Raw genomic sequence first — 17,414 nt, 5'->3', positions numbered from 1 at the left:
CAGAGACGTCGACCAGCAGGTGTTTATTTTGGGTCTTAATGGCCTTTACTATTTCTTCGTTAGTATTATAGGCCATTACGTCTCTGAGCAGAACCAGTGGGTCCTTGTTTTTGACCTCTGCAAGGTTCAGGTCCCTGCCTGCCCTCCTCAGCCCCTCACGCACCCTCTCCAGCTCGACCTCTGAGCCGCAGCCCAGGATGACCCGACCGTCCCGCACCCTGCGGATCCGGTCGACCCTTATGCCGGTCTGGGTGGCGTTTAGAGCTTTCCGTATTTTTCCCAGGACCTGCTCGCCCGTGTCGGTCCCCGACGAGACCGCCACCGAGTGCTTAGGTTCGCACCCCGGTGGCGGTCTTTTTGCCGGGCCGGCCGCCACGCTCGCGTACGTGCCGGGAGGCTTCACTTTTTCTTGTACTTTTGCAGCCACGAGAGACTCCCTCAAGCCCTCCAATTCTTTGGTATTGGCTTCAAGGAGTCTCGCGTGGCTGTCTAATTTCTTAAGGAGCTCGCACTGGCTCGCCGGCAGGGGGTTTGCGGGTGGATCCTTCACTACTGCTTCCACCCGTTTCGCCCCGCTCGCCGGCTGCTCTACTGGACCCCCTTTTGGGTCCTGGGTTCTCTCTCTATGTGCGAGCTCCGCCTCCTTAAACAGTTCGTAGAGCCGATTAATGGCTATTATCACCTGCTCCTTTATTTCCGTTTTTAGGTTGCGCGAGCTGCCCAGGTGCAATTTCGCCTTTGTTAGGCACGCTCGCGCCTCCTTCATCCGGTCCGCGGAAGCCGGTTTGTCCCCTTTCGGGGATTGCCCGGCCGCCGCGGGAGCAGGTGTCGGCTCTACCGCTTTCGGCAACGTACGCGCCCTTACCTTCACGGCCGGCACGACGACACGGGGAGAGGTCCTGGGCTTTTTTACCTGCCCTTCCCACTCCCCCACACTCTTCCGGACGCTTCTAATGGGCGAGGTGCTCACCCTGCACGCCTGGCTGGCGCCTGCCTGGCTCACCTCGCCCGCGTCGGTGGTCTTTGTGGGGGTCCGGTACATTTTAGGGGTAGTCGTCTGTAACTTAAAATTCGTATATAAGTATACGCTTGCTTGTCTTATTATACTATTTGTATAAAGTTATATATAATTTGTGTACTCTTGTAGAATCAATATGTCAATATATAATTTATAGATATGTCAATATATAAAATTTGTTTAACTCTATGTGTCAATTTTTAAATAAAATATAATTTAGTCAACTTAACTCTAGTGCAAAAAGGCTCTTAACCTAAGGCAATAGGGCCACTATTCTATTGCTATTTATACTAATTCTTAAAACTATGGGATAGGTCAAAAAGACCTCACTCCCAGTGGCAGCCGCCGAGTATTTTTATTCCTAATAATTATGCCAGACCTATGTTTATTTACTGGAGGAATTTAACCTCTGTGGTGGGCGGAAAAGAAAAATGTCTACCCACCACTTTTTTATTTTATAAAACTCTTTGTAATTTCTTGTAATACTCGGCGGCTACCTTACTTATACTATGTCCAGCACTCCCGGCTCCCGGCAGCAACCCTCAAACCCTCTGCCTCGCTTAGCAGTGGGTGTCCGGCGTCGTCGAGTGTTTCCAATTGGAAAATTTCCAATTGAAATTCGTTACTTCTTCAATAACTTTTTGGGTTTTTGTCCAAAAATTTTTTGGTTTATATGCTCGCAAAGCTTACGCGAGCGCGCACAAGATAGCAGTTCAGGAAAATGGTGTTACAGCGCTTATTCTCGCGCGGCGGGTCCTTTTTGTTTTATCACTGTTCCGCACTTAATTCGAACTTTTGGTTATTAAAAATCCAATTTAATTCCGATTTTTATAATTTTCACTGATATATGTTCGGTGTTTATAGGCGGATTTTTTGATATATGATTTATTGAATTTTTCACACTAGAACCCACTCAAAACGAATTTAAACTGATTATTTGTGCGTTAAAGCGTTACGGACCGGTGCGTTCGGCTCGGGAGCGTGCGCAAGACTCGCTACGGCTAGTTTAATATGATTGTCTAAAGCCAATATTACTGAATAAACTTGTTGTATTATAATACTACCGAAACCACTTTAAGGTGCCTTGGGAAAGCGCGGTCAGTAAGAGGCCGGAGTGATAGAACGGAGCGGCCGATATCCCCAAGGTGCGGTACAACGGTTTCGACAACACTATTTTCATTGCAAGTTCTTAACAATCGAATAGGTTCTGCAGCTATAATGTTCAATAATAATATATTGTAATGAACAGTGATCGAAATACATAAAGATTTTTGATTGTAATGCCGTGAAATCATTACATATGACTATGTTTTTGATGTCAGGAAACATCGAAAAATTGTATTATATCGGAGCCATCATAGATGATCACCGATCAGCTTCAACCAGTAACGAGTTTCCGGAATTTTAATTTTTAGTTCCGGAATCTTATGGGCAATCAATTCGATCCACGTATCATGATAACGGATGTTGAAATGATATCTTGTCACGTCTTGTCTTTGCGGGCTGGTGTCCGCAACCGAGCGACTCTGCGCTCATTTTGCGTCGGAGTTGATTGATATGATATACTCCTGCAAAGTTCTTGAAAACACTAAAGTACTTTTCGGAGTGTAATTTTCTCTGGAACTAAAATAGGAATAGCTTGTGTTAAAAGTGTTTGAACATAACACGAACACTCCCTGTCGTTAGACAAATTTAAGGTGGACAGATGACCTTGTTAAGGTCGTGTCGGATGCAGGAATCCAACCCGGTCGTGTTGGATACCTGAGAGATGGGCCAATGTCCAGCTATGAATGTTATACGGCTGTAATAATAACGTTGGTTATCATTTTAAGATATATTATTTATAAAATTGTAAATTTCACAGGTTGACTGTCCATTCATCGTTTGTATGACGTACGCTTTTCATACCCCCGATAAACTCTGCTTCATCCTCGACCTGATGAACGGTGGTGACCTCCACTATCACCTGTCTCAGCACGGAGTCTTCAACGAGGCGGAAATGAAATTTTACGCGGCAGAAGTTATTTTAGGTGAGCATAATATATTAACTGTATATAGCACGGACTATTTCTGTGATCTAGTACCAATGACTGAAAGATATGCATTAGTTTTTTTATTGTTTCCAAACGGAATTACTGTGTTTCGTCTTTTGTCCGGAATGGAACATGGATGGACAAATCTTATGATTCGTTTTTATTTTTCTATAAATAGAAAAATGGAGATACATGGATTTAGAAGCTCATTTTAATTAGTCTTATTTTATAGTCGGAAATATGTTTCACGAAGGTCATAAAATTTAAAGAAACGTAAAAACTTTTCGTAACTATAATTTGCATACTGTGAAGTTAATTTTTTTATAATATCGTTTAACATTATTATTTGCTATATATCATAATTTATAGACAGTGTAACAGCTAATCAGATTGTTATGAATAAAGTTATTTTACAATATCGACAATTAATAACTGTAAGGCGAAGGCATCTCATTTTTTTCTGACACTTCGTTTCGGCGTTCGAGCTACGATTTGACATTGTGAAATAATGTAGTCATAAAGCTGCCAGCGTAAAAATTATTTTTCTCCTCCGTCGTATTGTTTGAATCTGATGTTTACTTCATGAGGTATGTGCTTTTACAACTGATCTAATGTCATGAAATCGCCGCGTGTGTTACGATGAATTTGCATTAATTTAAAGCTTTAGCTAGTAAAAATAACGACTACTACCACACTAAAAGGCAATAGTAACAGACCATCGGTTCTCCCGGGCAGCCTTGTGTCGTAATACTAAACTGTTATTATCGAAGAGTGACAGACATCCCAAGCTGAAGGCCGCTCGTAAGGTAAAGGACCCTTACGAGCGGCCTTCGGCTTGAGTCACCTCGTCAATAAGAGTTTGGCAACCTCCAAATCCGGTTAAATAGTAGTATATAGCCCGAACTGAGGGTCCTCCGGGATCCCTCGAGCTACGCTACTTTAAAAAGGTCTTAGGCCAGGAGCCATCGGCGCCCTGCCGCCTCGAACCTACAGGATCTCTAAATGCCATTTGAGCAACAGTGGCAGTCCAATCCAAAAAAAGAAAGAAAGAAATGTGGTATTGAATTTATTCAAAGCAGAAAGTTTCAATCTTCGGATCGGATCGTTTTTAAACGATCTCCAGTAATTTTTCGTACGTACATCACTGTAGTTAATTGTAGAAAGCTTACGCGTTGTCACATAGCTGACTTTTTATATGAAAATTTGGTTCTGGTGTAGTTCTGTCAAAACCGTTATACCGTGCCTTATAAAAACGCGGCATAGTGGGAAACGAGGAAAAAGGCTTATTATTGTAAAGAAAAGGTAGTAATAATCTCTGTCCATTATTACAACCCTTTACAAAATAAAGAATATGGTTTTTACACATAGAACAAAATATTCAATAATTATAATATTATTTATTTGTACAGGTTTGGAACATATGCACAAACGTCATATAGTATATAGAGACTTGAAGCCAGCGAACATATTGTTAGACGAACACGGTCACGTGCGAATATCGGACCTGGGGCTCGCCTGCGACTTCTCTAAAAAGAAACCACACGCCAGTGTGTAAGTCTTATTTACAATCTTTTTAAGTTTTTATTTTATGGACAGACATTTAAGTATTTTGTAAATTATATTACATCACTGTGTGTATTACCAGTGGTTACTTACGCTGAAACATGGTCTGTCACTCTGGCAACCATTGGCATGCTCACGGTCGCTTATCGATGAGAAGGCTACGCTCTACGAGATTTCTTTATGAAATCGAATCGAGAGTTCCGGAGCGAAACGAAAGTAATTTCATAGACCTGCTAATTAACAAGTTCAAGTGACAATGGGGAGGCCATGTACCGCTCAAAACTAATGGCAGCTGGAACCTTAAGGTTCGTGATGAAAATCGTGGACCCGCCAAGCCTCGCGAAGGATATTTAGCCAATAAGGTGGACCTGCGACATTGTTGAGCTGGCCAGCTGTAGCTGGGAGAGTTTGGACGCAGACTGTTTCCAACAGATGTTTTTGGAAATGTTTGGGGAAGGTCAGCATTGAACGTCCTTCAGTTGAAACGATGAAGATGATTATGTCACTTTTATTTCTTAGGGCATATTGATCTGTATTTAAAAAGTTGGGTGAGAAATAAAAAAAAATACAAGTTAAGTATTGTTACGTTGGTTTTAGACTATCATGTCTGCTAACAAATAGATATAGATAAGATCTTGGGCAAAAAGGTCTATTTACCCAATCTAATAAGACTCAATAAGATGTGAGAATAAGCTACACTTTCTTTGGTTCACGGCCCGCGTTCTCTTCTAACAAAAAAACTCAAGCTTGGCCGGTGGTAGTTTATTTGTCTTATATACTGAAATACTAAATCTCCAAGGAGAATTATTTATTTCCATCGTGAACGCCTGAACAGGTCGTGATAGTTTATACTGTTTTTCATTTTCAGGGGCACTCATGGATATATGGCGCCGGAGGTGCTTTCAAAAGGCACAGGTTACGATTCATCAGCAGATTGGTTTAGCTTCGGCTGCATGCTCTACAAGCTGCTCAAAGGACACTCACCCTTCCGACAACACAAGACTAAGGACAAACACGAGATCGACAGGATGACGCTAACAATGGTAAATATCTAGATTCATGTTGCTTCGCTATGTGCTGACACCACCTTTTCAATACTAAATTTTGCTCGTTCAAAATAACCAAATATGTCTCACATACTAGAAACCACATAACAAATAAATCCAAAAATGATCTTTGTTTAATGTAACATAATTACATCAATTGAATGATCATTATAACTTGTTAAATAAAAAGTACAAGTTTTAAACAAACAATCTCAAATAGTATTATGTCTATCCAAAACTTAAATATTATGAAGTTGAATGTTTTTTGTGACAACAAGTATAAGAACAGTTTTTTATATTATTCATACCTAGAATATTTGCTTAATTAAATTAATTAGAGTTAATTTTACAATTTCATTGACCTCATTAACAATAATTAACTATAATTAATAAAAAGATCTAGAGTATATATTATTTTAATATATGAACTTTTTAAAATAGCTAGTTAGTAGTAATCGAAAGTTGAGAGAAAATGATTGTTCTAATAAAATCATAGACATAACATGTACAGTGAATATTATTACATATACAGTAAATATTATTTTTTTCCACTGTATTAATTTAATTATAGAGACTGAGACAGGAGTTAACCACTAAAAGCATAAGACGAAAACTTACTCTTTTGTCTAAACGGCTGGTATCAGTATTAAAAAATGATTATTTAATAATAATTCATTTGTTAATTATATGATATAATGTTGTTTCTAAAGATTGAATTATTCCTGCAATAGAATTACAACATGTTTCAGAACGTGGAGCTGCCCGAGTCGTTCAGCCCGAGTCTTAAAAGTCTGTTGGAGGGGCTGTTGCAGAGGGATATCAACAAGCGTCTTGGATGTAAGGGCAGGGGGTAAGTAAATTGTACTAACTTTTTGTTACACTACTAATTGTCTCGGCAGACATCCTTATGTCAAAAGTTATTAGCTTATTATTGCAGTCTAATAAAACAAAATGATAAATAAAACATAATTCAGATAAATTCATTATTTAATATTTTTTATTATTTTATTTAATATTTTTTTAATATTTATTATTTAATAAAAAGGCGATTATTTACAAAATATAATTTTTCCACTTCATAGGATGTAATACTTGATGATAATGATGTAATAAAATTTTCATTGTAATGCTTAATGGTAAACAATAGAATAGGCGTGTTAATTTACTCTGTTGTTAGTGTAAGAGTACTTTACCATTTTTTTCTTTAACAGAAAAGAAAATAAGTCTGTACATGTAATAAAATTTTAAAGTTAGAAACATTTGGTGATTCCTTTATATAGATTTCAACTAACATTATCGCATTATATTCATTGTATTTGTGGAATATTAAAGAAATGGCTGTCTACAGCCAAGAAATCCCTATTTAATATCATGTTGATTTGTTTTAATATTTGTTTTGCATTTGTTTCAGTGCGGACGAGTTAAAAGAGCACGTGTTCTTCGCGGGCATAGACTGGCAGCAAGTGTACCACCAGAAATATACACCACCTCTAATACCACCACGTGGGGAGGTTAACGCAGCAGACGCATTTGATATCGGAAGCTTCGATGAAGAAGACACTAAGGGTATAAAAGTAAGTTACTTTCAAAACACATTTTTTTCTTGGATGCTTTGTCATTGTGCAAACTAGAAATTCAAATAAACTTGTTATATCTTTTAAGCTTTAAAATTAGTAATTCTTTTGTCGGCAACTGTATACAGTTTTACAAAAAACTCCCATGTAATATCTCCAAATTATCATGTAATAAATTTAAGAAATTTATAAAACCAGACATCCCATAATTGTGTGAGAGATTTTTTAAGTGATAATAAAGTTTGGCAATAAATTGCTCTACAACTGATTAATTAAATGATTTTGTAAAAGTGATTATAAAAAGCAGACCTTGTTGAGGGCTCATCTAAGATCTTAGTTTCTTTCAAATTGGGTCCTCTGTAAATAATCCCAAGTGCATAGTGATAGAATTAATAAACCTCATCTAGATGAGAAGTATAACACATCTTATAATTGTTCCTGTAAGCTAGTATAGGTGTAACAGATTAAGTAATCTAATTTAATGACAGTTAACAGAAGCCGATCAAATGCAATACAAGGATTTCCCGTTGGTAATCTCTGAACGTTGGCAAGCTGAAGTGGCGGAGACCGTGTTTGAAACAATCAATCAGGAAGCCGATAAGATGGAGCTCAAAAAGAAATCCAAGCAGAAACAGAAGTTTGATGCTGATGAGAAAGGTTGGGTTAAGTTGACACTAAAGTTTATTTATTGCATATATACGATACTATAGAGATGCGCTTTGAGAGTAAAATGTATCATATTGTAGACAATTGAAAGTTTAACTTATTTGCCCCAAGAAATACTTCAGGATCTTACTACACTAAATTTTCTTTCTGTATACATATTTTTGTGATATATAAAATCATTAAAATCATACGTTTTGGTTAGTTGTTATGAAATAACCGTCGAAAATATAAATATATTACATAAATATTTTTTTTCGTACACCCTAAATTTGTCATGTGCCATGTTCACAATGATGTAGTCAAGTCGAAATACATTTATCGCTGGCAAGAAACAGTTTCTTGATAAAGCACACGCATTTTATTTATTAAAGGACCTAGCTCTCTTAGGAGCCTTGTTTCGAGTTGTTATCTAGATCTAGAAGTGAAGTAAATTCATTGAATGTAAGTTAAACAGTAGAATTCGTATTTTTATAAACAATAATTATTTTTACAGAATCAGATTGTATTCTGCATGGATATATTAAGAAATTGGGAGGTCCGTTTGCCAGTGCATGGCAAACGCGTTACGCAAAGTTATATCCGAATCGACTGGAATTGCATCTCGAGAACAGTGCAAAACCAGAGATGATTCTTCTAGACACGGTAGAGGAGGTTTCCTCTGACCTTGTGTCTATCAAAGGAGAGCAGTGTATTGTGCTCCGTACCAGAAATGATACCAAGATTGTGCTCACTAACACTGTAAGTATTTTTTATTGAAAAATGAAATTTAAGGTTATGTTGCCGTACGTTTTTGTACATCTGCGCGACTTCTGTGTTCACGAAGGCTAATATACACTTGCATCAATGTCTTTCTGGTCAGCTGAAAATAATAAAACTTAGTTATACAAAATCTAAAACAACCATTTTCCAAAATATACTCGTTATGTCTGTGCGAGTATATAACATATTGCCCCGCGCGCTTCGCGAGTTCGAATCGACTGTTCATTCCAACCGTGACCTGCACACACTTGGTCGGTAAAGCAATACACCGTAGACGAATTTTTAAATGATAATTTTTTATTTAGATTGTGTATTACTATTATTAAGATAATTAATTTAGTTTACGGACCTTTCTGTTCAGTAAACTCATGCTCAATGTAGTATAGCTACATCGAACATGAGTTAAAGCCGCTAAAATTAAAAAGACTTGGGGCTAGCAGCATCAAGATTTTTACGAAACAATACATGTTTAATTAATTCGATTTTGACATTTTAAATTTTAAAATAATGACTACTGTGAATGTAAATTTAAATTTGTACAAATAACTGACATTCTTTTTTTTCCTTTTTTTTATACACACCTACATAAAATTTGTACACCACTGGGCATAACACATTTGGACTATTAATTATCTTTTATTATCACCATATTTGACATGTTTTACATAAAATAATATATGTGATTTTATTTGTGTGGTTAGAGTGGATATAAGCAGATTCAATAGGATCAGTTTAAACCGGCCTGCATCTATTGTCTTCCGACGCCTTTAACGGAGACATCGGTTCGTTCACCTTTCTACGCTGCGGCAGTCGGTCCGTGGTCTCCACCCCAAAACATTAAGACTCCAGCGGAATCAAATTGCGCGCTACTTGAACTGCCCAATATCTCTTCAACTTATCAATTAATGTTCACAGATCTCCTCAATTCTGATTCGATATTGTAGAGAAATCCTAAGCTTAGCCCTTCTATCAACAAGCTTTAGACCGATTTTGCTTGTGAATAAGGTCCAGAGATGTATTTGATTTAAAAATGTAATTCTGATAAGTGTATTGCCTTGTCGACGTTTTCATTATAACATTTTAAGATATTCATTAATATAAATTAGTATTTAGCATTTAAAAAAGTAATTCGAGGAGTAAGTAGTATGTCTATGCATTATTTAGATCATTAATACAAAATCTATTGTGCAGGATGAAATCGGTCTGAAGGAGTGGGCGCTGTCGCTGCGTTCTGCGCACAAATGCTCACAGGAGCTGCTCGCGTCAATGGCGCGTAAGGCGGGCAAGATCTACGGCACGGACGGCTCCAAGGAAGTCGTCGGCCCTTTGTCGCGGCCGCACAATGGCGGCAACTAGCACGAGCCGCCCGCGCCCCCGCGGGCCAAAATGTTCCGACGCTCCAAGAGCGCCGCGCAACTCATCAAGTAGTGCTTCTTATATACGCTCCGAACAAGCCGTGTAGCGTCAGCGCGAGTAGTATAAGTAGTTCTAGAGCTGCAAGGTTTATATGGCTTTAATCAACGTAATTTTGCATAATTTCGATATATTGTTAATAAGTGCGAAATTTACAATTAATCAAACCGACTAAATGCGATTTTATCAATCGCGTATTCATACATACTATCATTAACTCTTTGTTATGATCGTCATCTATTGACGACGTCCGCGTGACGACCCGTGTGGCACGAGTATAGGTGACATCAGTGATTTTGATTTAACCATAAGCCCTGCGATGTGTTCATTCTTACGAACAGCGTTCGATATTATAGTTTTCAATTAAATATCTGTCAGCTCAAAGTGGTCGTTGTGAGTTACGCGTTAAAATTTAAGTACGTAATCGCAATCAGTCGAAGTTTATACATTTAGAAGAATATACATTTAGAGTCTTTTTCAAATGTTTAAATAAAGCCGTGTAAACCAGAGCAATGAAATATTCGCGCTGCGCCACTCGGCTCGGGCGTCGCACGTCTCCCCCTAGCACGTTTATCGGAGCTGGAGTACTCCCTGGTAGGGTCGTGCCACAAATATAACTGTGCTATATCGACGTGCGGACAATTAATGCACTTTGTGAAGTGGAGTTTTGTTGCATTCAAAGTAAAAGTGAGAAAATAATAATTTTGCTATTTTCCAGTTAATGATCTAAGATCAAACCCTTTTTTAATGTTTATAACAGTGCCACACTTCTAATTGTAGTGTTATATTAGCAATATATACAATGAACTGTTACTCCAGTTACGCTCATGGAATTACTATATAAAATAATCAGATTTATAGTTATGGGTGTTAGCGAAACAATTACTTGAATATTATTATGCCTTATACAAATGTTTATTTATCGATCTCCTGACATTAATTAACGATCAAACACTTTTTTATTGTAAATAGATAATTTTCAGCAAAGTAATCATTGTTTATGTGGATATTGAGTTTAAAGTTGTAAATAGGTTCACATGTAAGGTACACGGGCTACATTAGTAATGCCTGATCATCTGCGGTTCGAAGTTCGCAAATATTCCGCAAAATACAATGTGATAAGACCGAACAAATTTATAATAAAAGGTATAAATAAATTTCTCATTGATTCTCTTGGTTAGTCGTTTCTTGTGTATTGACTTGTAATTGTTTGCACGGTTGAATTTTGTAATTATTAACATATTGTTCTGGATGTTGTATTTAATTATGTGGTAGGTATTGTAAAGAAAAAAAAAATATAAATCGAGTAGATATTTATAGCATATGTGTTTCGTGCAATAGGGCAAGCATAAATTTAAAAGCAAAAAGTTGTAACTAAATTTTATGAAATATTAGAATTGTCTTGGAAAACTTAATGCGAATTGGGATAATATTAATACATTATTATAGGAGCTTCGTCTTAATCGACTTATGGAATTAGAAATTACAGCACTTTGTCCTACCTCCGACTATTGCACATGTATAAACAAGTGGTACGATTTGGTGGCTCTCTTTGCGACTTTCTAAGTTCTCTTAGTCATTTGTTTTAATTCGATTGAACAACTATTTATTAAATAGTACTTAAAATGTTTCATTTACTTTGTTGAGTTTAATATCAACTATTGGTTTAAGTTTGTTATTTATTTAAATAGATACCAATAAGTAGATCTAATGGAAAATCTTTCATAGAGGCAATACTTTTTCTAACAACATTTAGACTTGGTGAGTAATAACAATAGTAATAAATGCAATATTTAGAGAGATTTTAAAAGTGATTATATTCTATTGTACATTAATTTTACTTGAGGTGTATGATTTAATAAATATTCCATAGGAAATATACCGTGTCTTTGTCTGGTCGACTTTTTCAATATTTTGTAACAATGCAATTTGATTTTTAATGTCTTTGTCTGATGCAGATTAAGTTGTCTCGCTTACCTATAAAATAATATTGCCATATAAAAATTTCTGTATGGAATTATTTTATATTTATGTACCAACAGCTGAGATAGATACATCACCTATGGAAAATTGAGGAAGAATACCTAATTCGGAATAGGCGTTGGCTTCAATTTGACAGGGTGGATGGTGTATTAAAAAGAATTTAATATTTGCTGTATTCTAGAATAATAAATTGCAATAATTTTTATGTATGAATGTACATATGCAGAATAATTAAAATAAGAGATTATTTGTATCATCTGAAACATTCCTTTTTATCTTCAACAATCATGAAATAACATACATTAAAACCATCATGTCATTTGACAAATATATCACAAGTTTAATGGTTCATTAATTAACAGTTTGTTGACGTCCATGGAAAATTATTGTTTGATAATATTTTTATTTCGAACCAGAATACATAATTTAAATACTTGTATTACGCAACTATTGCATATTTGTTGGTTTTAAGTTTTATATCAAAATATAAGATATTTTTACATGGATACACCATTCAATAAATTAAGTAGATATTGCAATCAACTATTATTTATAAAAAAAAAAGTTTTATATTCAGTATACTGCTAGATATTGTAAGAATGTGATTACTTTTTTATTTTAATGTTTCACACAATATTTTTACATTCTAACGACTTTCTTTTTGTTTCGTTTGACGTTAAATGTGATAACTGGGGGTCAGATTTAATTTACTCTGTGCTTTGTATGGCCAACGTTTTGTTTTACTAATTTTCCTTACAAAAGAACCTCTCTTCTGCCTTAACAAAAATATGATCTACTGATGCTCATAAGAATGCCGGGCTATGAATACTCCATTTAAACTTAACTATGAACTATGCTTTTGTATTTCAAATCTTTGGTTTTTAGGCGAAGTTATACATAAATTAATAACTGTCCATGTTCCTTATATTTCAACCCATAGAATCTTAATGTTTTAGACATTATTCAAAAAGGAGAAATTGAATTGAAATGAAAAACTGATAGATTGGTCGTATTTTCATTTTAGCTGATTTTTTATCTGTTTGTAATAGTTCAATTAGATATTGTTATACAAGATATAACACTTCAATTTAATATTCTTGATACGGAAATTTCTAGTCAAAAATCCAAAAAATCTGGGTGTTTTAAAATGTGCACTGTAAGACGTCATAAGCTCAGATAAAAATAAAAAAATACGTTATATTATTAGGTATTTTTTTATTTTTATAAATTATAACCCGATAGTTTTTAATATATGCTCTGTGGCTTGTTTCAAGAAATTGACTATAAATAAACAGATTAAATTATCTTGATCAGTGTAATGTAGTGAAAGAAAAGACACCCGGTCTTTTGCTTCGTTTATGGTCAAAATGTTACAAATAAGAAATAGAAATCAGACACATATAATAAATATTATAACAAAGTAGTATGTACCCGGCATTATCGTGATCTATTTATGTACATTTTTTTCCTAAGTATGTTAATCATATTATATTGAAATTTTACTGTACTGGAACAGATTGGATGGAGATCATTCTGTAATTTATTCGAAGAAATATTGTAATCGCCAAATATTTAAAGTTTTAAATTTGGATAGAATTATAAGGATGAAAGAATAATATAGTAAAATTTACAAAATTATTAAAAATAGGTGAACTGTTTTCCTGTTTGAGACAGAACATGAATATTTGAAGAAACTTTCATGTCTATATTAACTTTTAAATTTATGGTGTAAAAATGAATATATATATATTTTAGTTTTCTTTCTAATGAAGTGCAAAGTTTGTTTGATATTGCTTGTAATTATAATTAAACAGAAGTTTTAATACTAATCGGTATGATTATGTATGTATGTGGAAATACCAATATTTTTAATATTATATGAATAGCAACCCAGTATAGCAGAAAGTCACCAAATGGTTCATACATATATTCTTAACTTTCTACATTCCTATAAATCTTTTACGTCGCATACTTATGAATACTGCCAATATTAGGTCAGCTAAAATGATTATTTAAACTGTATAGATAACAAATCGGTATTATTGTAAAGCGCACCAAAAAGGATACTTAAGTAACACTCTGAGTGTATGCTCTTATCTATAGCAACATACCCAACATGTGTTATTGTAATATTTATCTATGTAATAAGATATTAATCTAGATGCTAGTCAATTGAATTTACAACACTGGAATATTTGATTGAATTTAAGTAATAAAATATTGTAGCTTATAAATTAACAGTTTGAGCAGTATTATAGGTTAGTTGTTTGATGGAATTCTTATGTCTATTGTGATAATGACTTACATGCGTAGTTACATCCGAGGCTAGATATTCTTCCTGTGAACATACAGAATTTTCTTTTTAGTTGTTTTACTACATATTTTTGTTACAGAATAAAGTCCATTATAGTACATGAGACGATTGCTGAGGCGCTTCTCGAAGTTTTTGTTTAGTGATGAGTTTAAAACGAAGCCGTTGATTGTTCTCTACATTCCGTTATACCAAATTACTATAGTTTGGGAATGTAACTATTATGCATTTAAGGTGTTTTATTTATTGATATTTCTTTCGATTCACACAAATATCGCACTGCAAATAAGTAACCTTTAAGTAACGTTTCTTTGCTAATTAGCTGTTAATTATGTTATAAGACTACTCGCACAAAACTAAATCTGCATCAGACATGTCACTTTAATACCTCTGTTAGAAATATTTTATTGTGAACCTACATTATGTGTAGTAAATTGTTTATTTAATCATCTGGTTATTTTATTTAAAATCCAACACCTAATATACCTGTTTATAATACCTTTGTTTTTACGTGTGATAATAAAAAGCTATGACAGCAATAATTCTGTTACGAACGGACTGCCTTTACTACAGGGTGGCGGAATTTATAGTCGCTTAAATTAAACAACACATATAGATATACATAGGATAAATTGTCTTCTTAGATTTCGAATAGGACCGATAGGAAATGACCCGCTTGGAAAACGCTGTGTGTCTCCCGATGGCTTTAACATAGTCGTCTGTACATGTCATACTTGGTGGACGTGCTAAAAAACACAAAATTAATATATTATTATTAATTTAAAAATTAAAATGCCAAATGCTATCTGTTCTGCGTGTTACTTAACCATTTGACTGCTATGTGGTTCAAAATCGCTGCATTATTTTGTTTCGAAAACCGTGACGCAACGCTTCTGCGCTCCGAATTAGTGTCTGTTGCTCCTAGATTTGCGCCTCCTCCCGGTGGTTCACCCATAACATATTTTAATTTATTTTACCACATCACTGTTTGAAACCATCGTAAAGCAAAATCGTATGGAAATAGTTATTAAGATTGATGATATTTGTCTAAATAAGAGTTTTATGAAATGGTTAATGTGTAGTATCGGTACATGATGGCAAATCTCGCTAATAATCATAAAAGCTTCATCGGTATTGAGTTCGCGGAACAGATTGCAAACTTATCAAAAAAGAAAAAAAATCCTTAGAAATAACAAGTCGATAACTGGAAACATTCATAGGCACGAAGAACTAAACTTATGTTAGTGATTAATCTGGTGGTTGTGTAGAGTAGAAGGCAATTATAACTAGCGGTAATACTTGCGGAAAGCTTAAATATTATATACATATATATAGCTTATATATGACAGAATTAAGGCAATAATGACAAAAATACACTCGCGTCAATTATATCATAAAAGCTTTCGACAGTCGCACTGGATATGAATGGCACATCGTGCCGCCGTTTGTCAACGCGGTGTCCTGTCGTGGCGGCGTTACTCAAAGCACGCTCAGTTGCGGCGGCGTTCTTGAAAGCGAGTCGCATGTCAAAGAAGACGATTGTTCTTTTTTCTCTCAAAGCATGCTGACGATTGGAACCTACGAGTTAAAAATTTTGCGATTGTTTCTAGCTTCTAGTGTGGCAGCTATATGTTTATGTTTATTGACAACCAATAGTTTGACTTTATTTACCTTGCTCAGTACAAATATAGTGGAGACAGCTTAGTAAAACTTGGTTTTTGTACATCAAAAATATAAAAAAGATTTCTGCTAGGGGTGGATCAGGAATGTAGCAATCACATCTGAAACAAACCCGCTAGATATATTTCGAGGTAGCTGCAAAGATGTTATGTATGTTGAAAAGACCCTTAATTGTAGACGAAAATCTAGGTCAGAGTTCCCCAAACTTTGGTGTCGTAGACCCCTTGGCATGTTTTTCCGTATTGGGTAGACCCCCTACTTACCTGATATTAATTTCCTGTAAATTTCTAACTGTAGTGAAGTTTAGTGTCAAAAACTTAAAGTAAAAACACATGTTAATTTATACATTTATTAATTGAATTTAAATTAAACTACTACTCAAAATAAAATTTTGTATCTGTTATGTAAAATATACGTAACATTAAATAAACATAAAATAAACTATAAATAAAATAACATAAGCATTAAGTCAATATTTTTAGTGAGAAGGATGAACCTGATGCTTAAGTAATAAATTATCAACATTTGGCGTCAATTTTGTAAGGGTTAATCTTAAGTCTCCTCGGCTAATGATGTCCAGTCTGTTTCTTTTTTCGTTAGGAGATTGGTAACAGCGCTGAACCCCCTTTCCGCTAGGTATGACGAGACTGGAGAGTGCGAATCTCAGGTTTTTAACGACCATAAAGCGAATACCAACATCCTACAACTTACACAATTTTATAAACATATATAATAATTATTTTACTTCATAGGTACTTTCATAAATAATGTAAATGTTTTGATATTATAAGATAGTATGATGTAAGTAAATAGGTACTATCAGTGTATGTGTTGAGATCCACCATCGTGGACCCCCATTTTCATTTCATGGACCCCCAAATTTTGTATTTTTTTTTCGCTGACGTAGACCCCTTGCAGTTTGTCATAGACCCCTAGGGGTCAATATAAACCAATTTGGGAATCACTGATCTAGGTTATGTATAGAAGATATAAGGAACATTAATGGTCCGCACGGTAACACTTTTTTTTTAAGAATTTTAGCAACAATGTTTATGATTTTGAATGAACTAAACGTGGTCAAAGTTTTGGCGCTGAATCGAGTCTACTAATGTGGATACAAAAATAATTTTATTGACAACCCAATTACTTATAATTAATCACTTATATTATGAAGGGATCTATTATATACAAGGTAGTGTTTAATATGTTATCATTATTTTCCTCACATAATTTAATATTCTTTCGGTAAAATATGTCAAAAACGCCATTGATTGCTAGTTGATTTACGTTTTAAAATAAAAACATGTTGTCATTATTTGGCATATCCAAATTTTGAGTTGTGCATTTTATTTACGATAACTACAAAAC

At 34.9% G+C, this 17,414-nt stretch overlaps 1 protein-coding gene across 2 annotated transcripts in view; it reads left to right on the top strand.

Annotated features, from left to right (window-relative positions):
* The window catches only part of Gprk1 (G protein-coupled receptor kinase 1), a 53,484-nt gene extending 42,964 nt beyond the window's left edge, over positions 1-10,520 (top strand). The window contains exons 9-16 of one of the 2 annotated variants that reach the window (XM_068777632.1): positions 2,883-3,048; positions 4,461-4,602; positions 5,483-5,657; positions 6,410-6,510; positions 7,072-7,234; positions 7,723-7,891; positions 8,394-8,638; positions 9,851-10,520. In XM_068777632.1, the coding sequence (XP_068633733.1) occupies positions 2,883-3,048; positions 4,461-4,602; positions 5,483-5,657; positions 6,410-6,510; positions 7,072-7,234; positions 7,723-7,891; positions 8,394-8,638; positions 9,851-10,015 (1,326 nt within the window). In that variant the 3' untranslated portion in view covers positions 10,016-10,520. Of the gene's footprint in view, positions 1-2,882; positions 3,049-4,460; positions 4,603-5,482; positions 5,658-6,391; positions 6,511-7,071; positions 7,235-7,722; positions 7,892-8,393; positions 8,639-9,850 lie in introns of both variants that reach the window. The other variant, XM_068777631.1, reaches the window with a different exon arrangement.
* The last annotated feature ends 6,894 nt before the right edge of the window (positions 10,521-17,414 follow it).

This window comes from Battus philenor, unplaced genomic scaffold (genome assembly GCF_028537555.1).
Source record: "Battus philenor isolate CCGP_79_NKW_IND1 unplaced genomic scaffold, ilBatPhil1.0.hap1 SCAF_13, whole genome shotgun sequence".
Classification (NCBI taxonomy): Eukaryota; Metazoa; Arthropoda; class Insecta; order Lepidoptera; family Papilionidae; genus Battus; species Battus philenor.
This window is presented reverse-complemented; position numbering and strand designations above follow the sequence as displayed.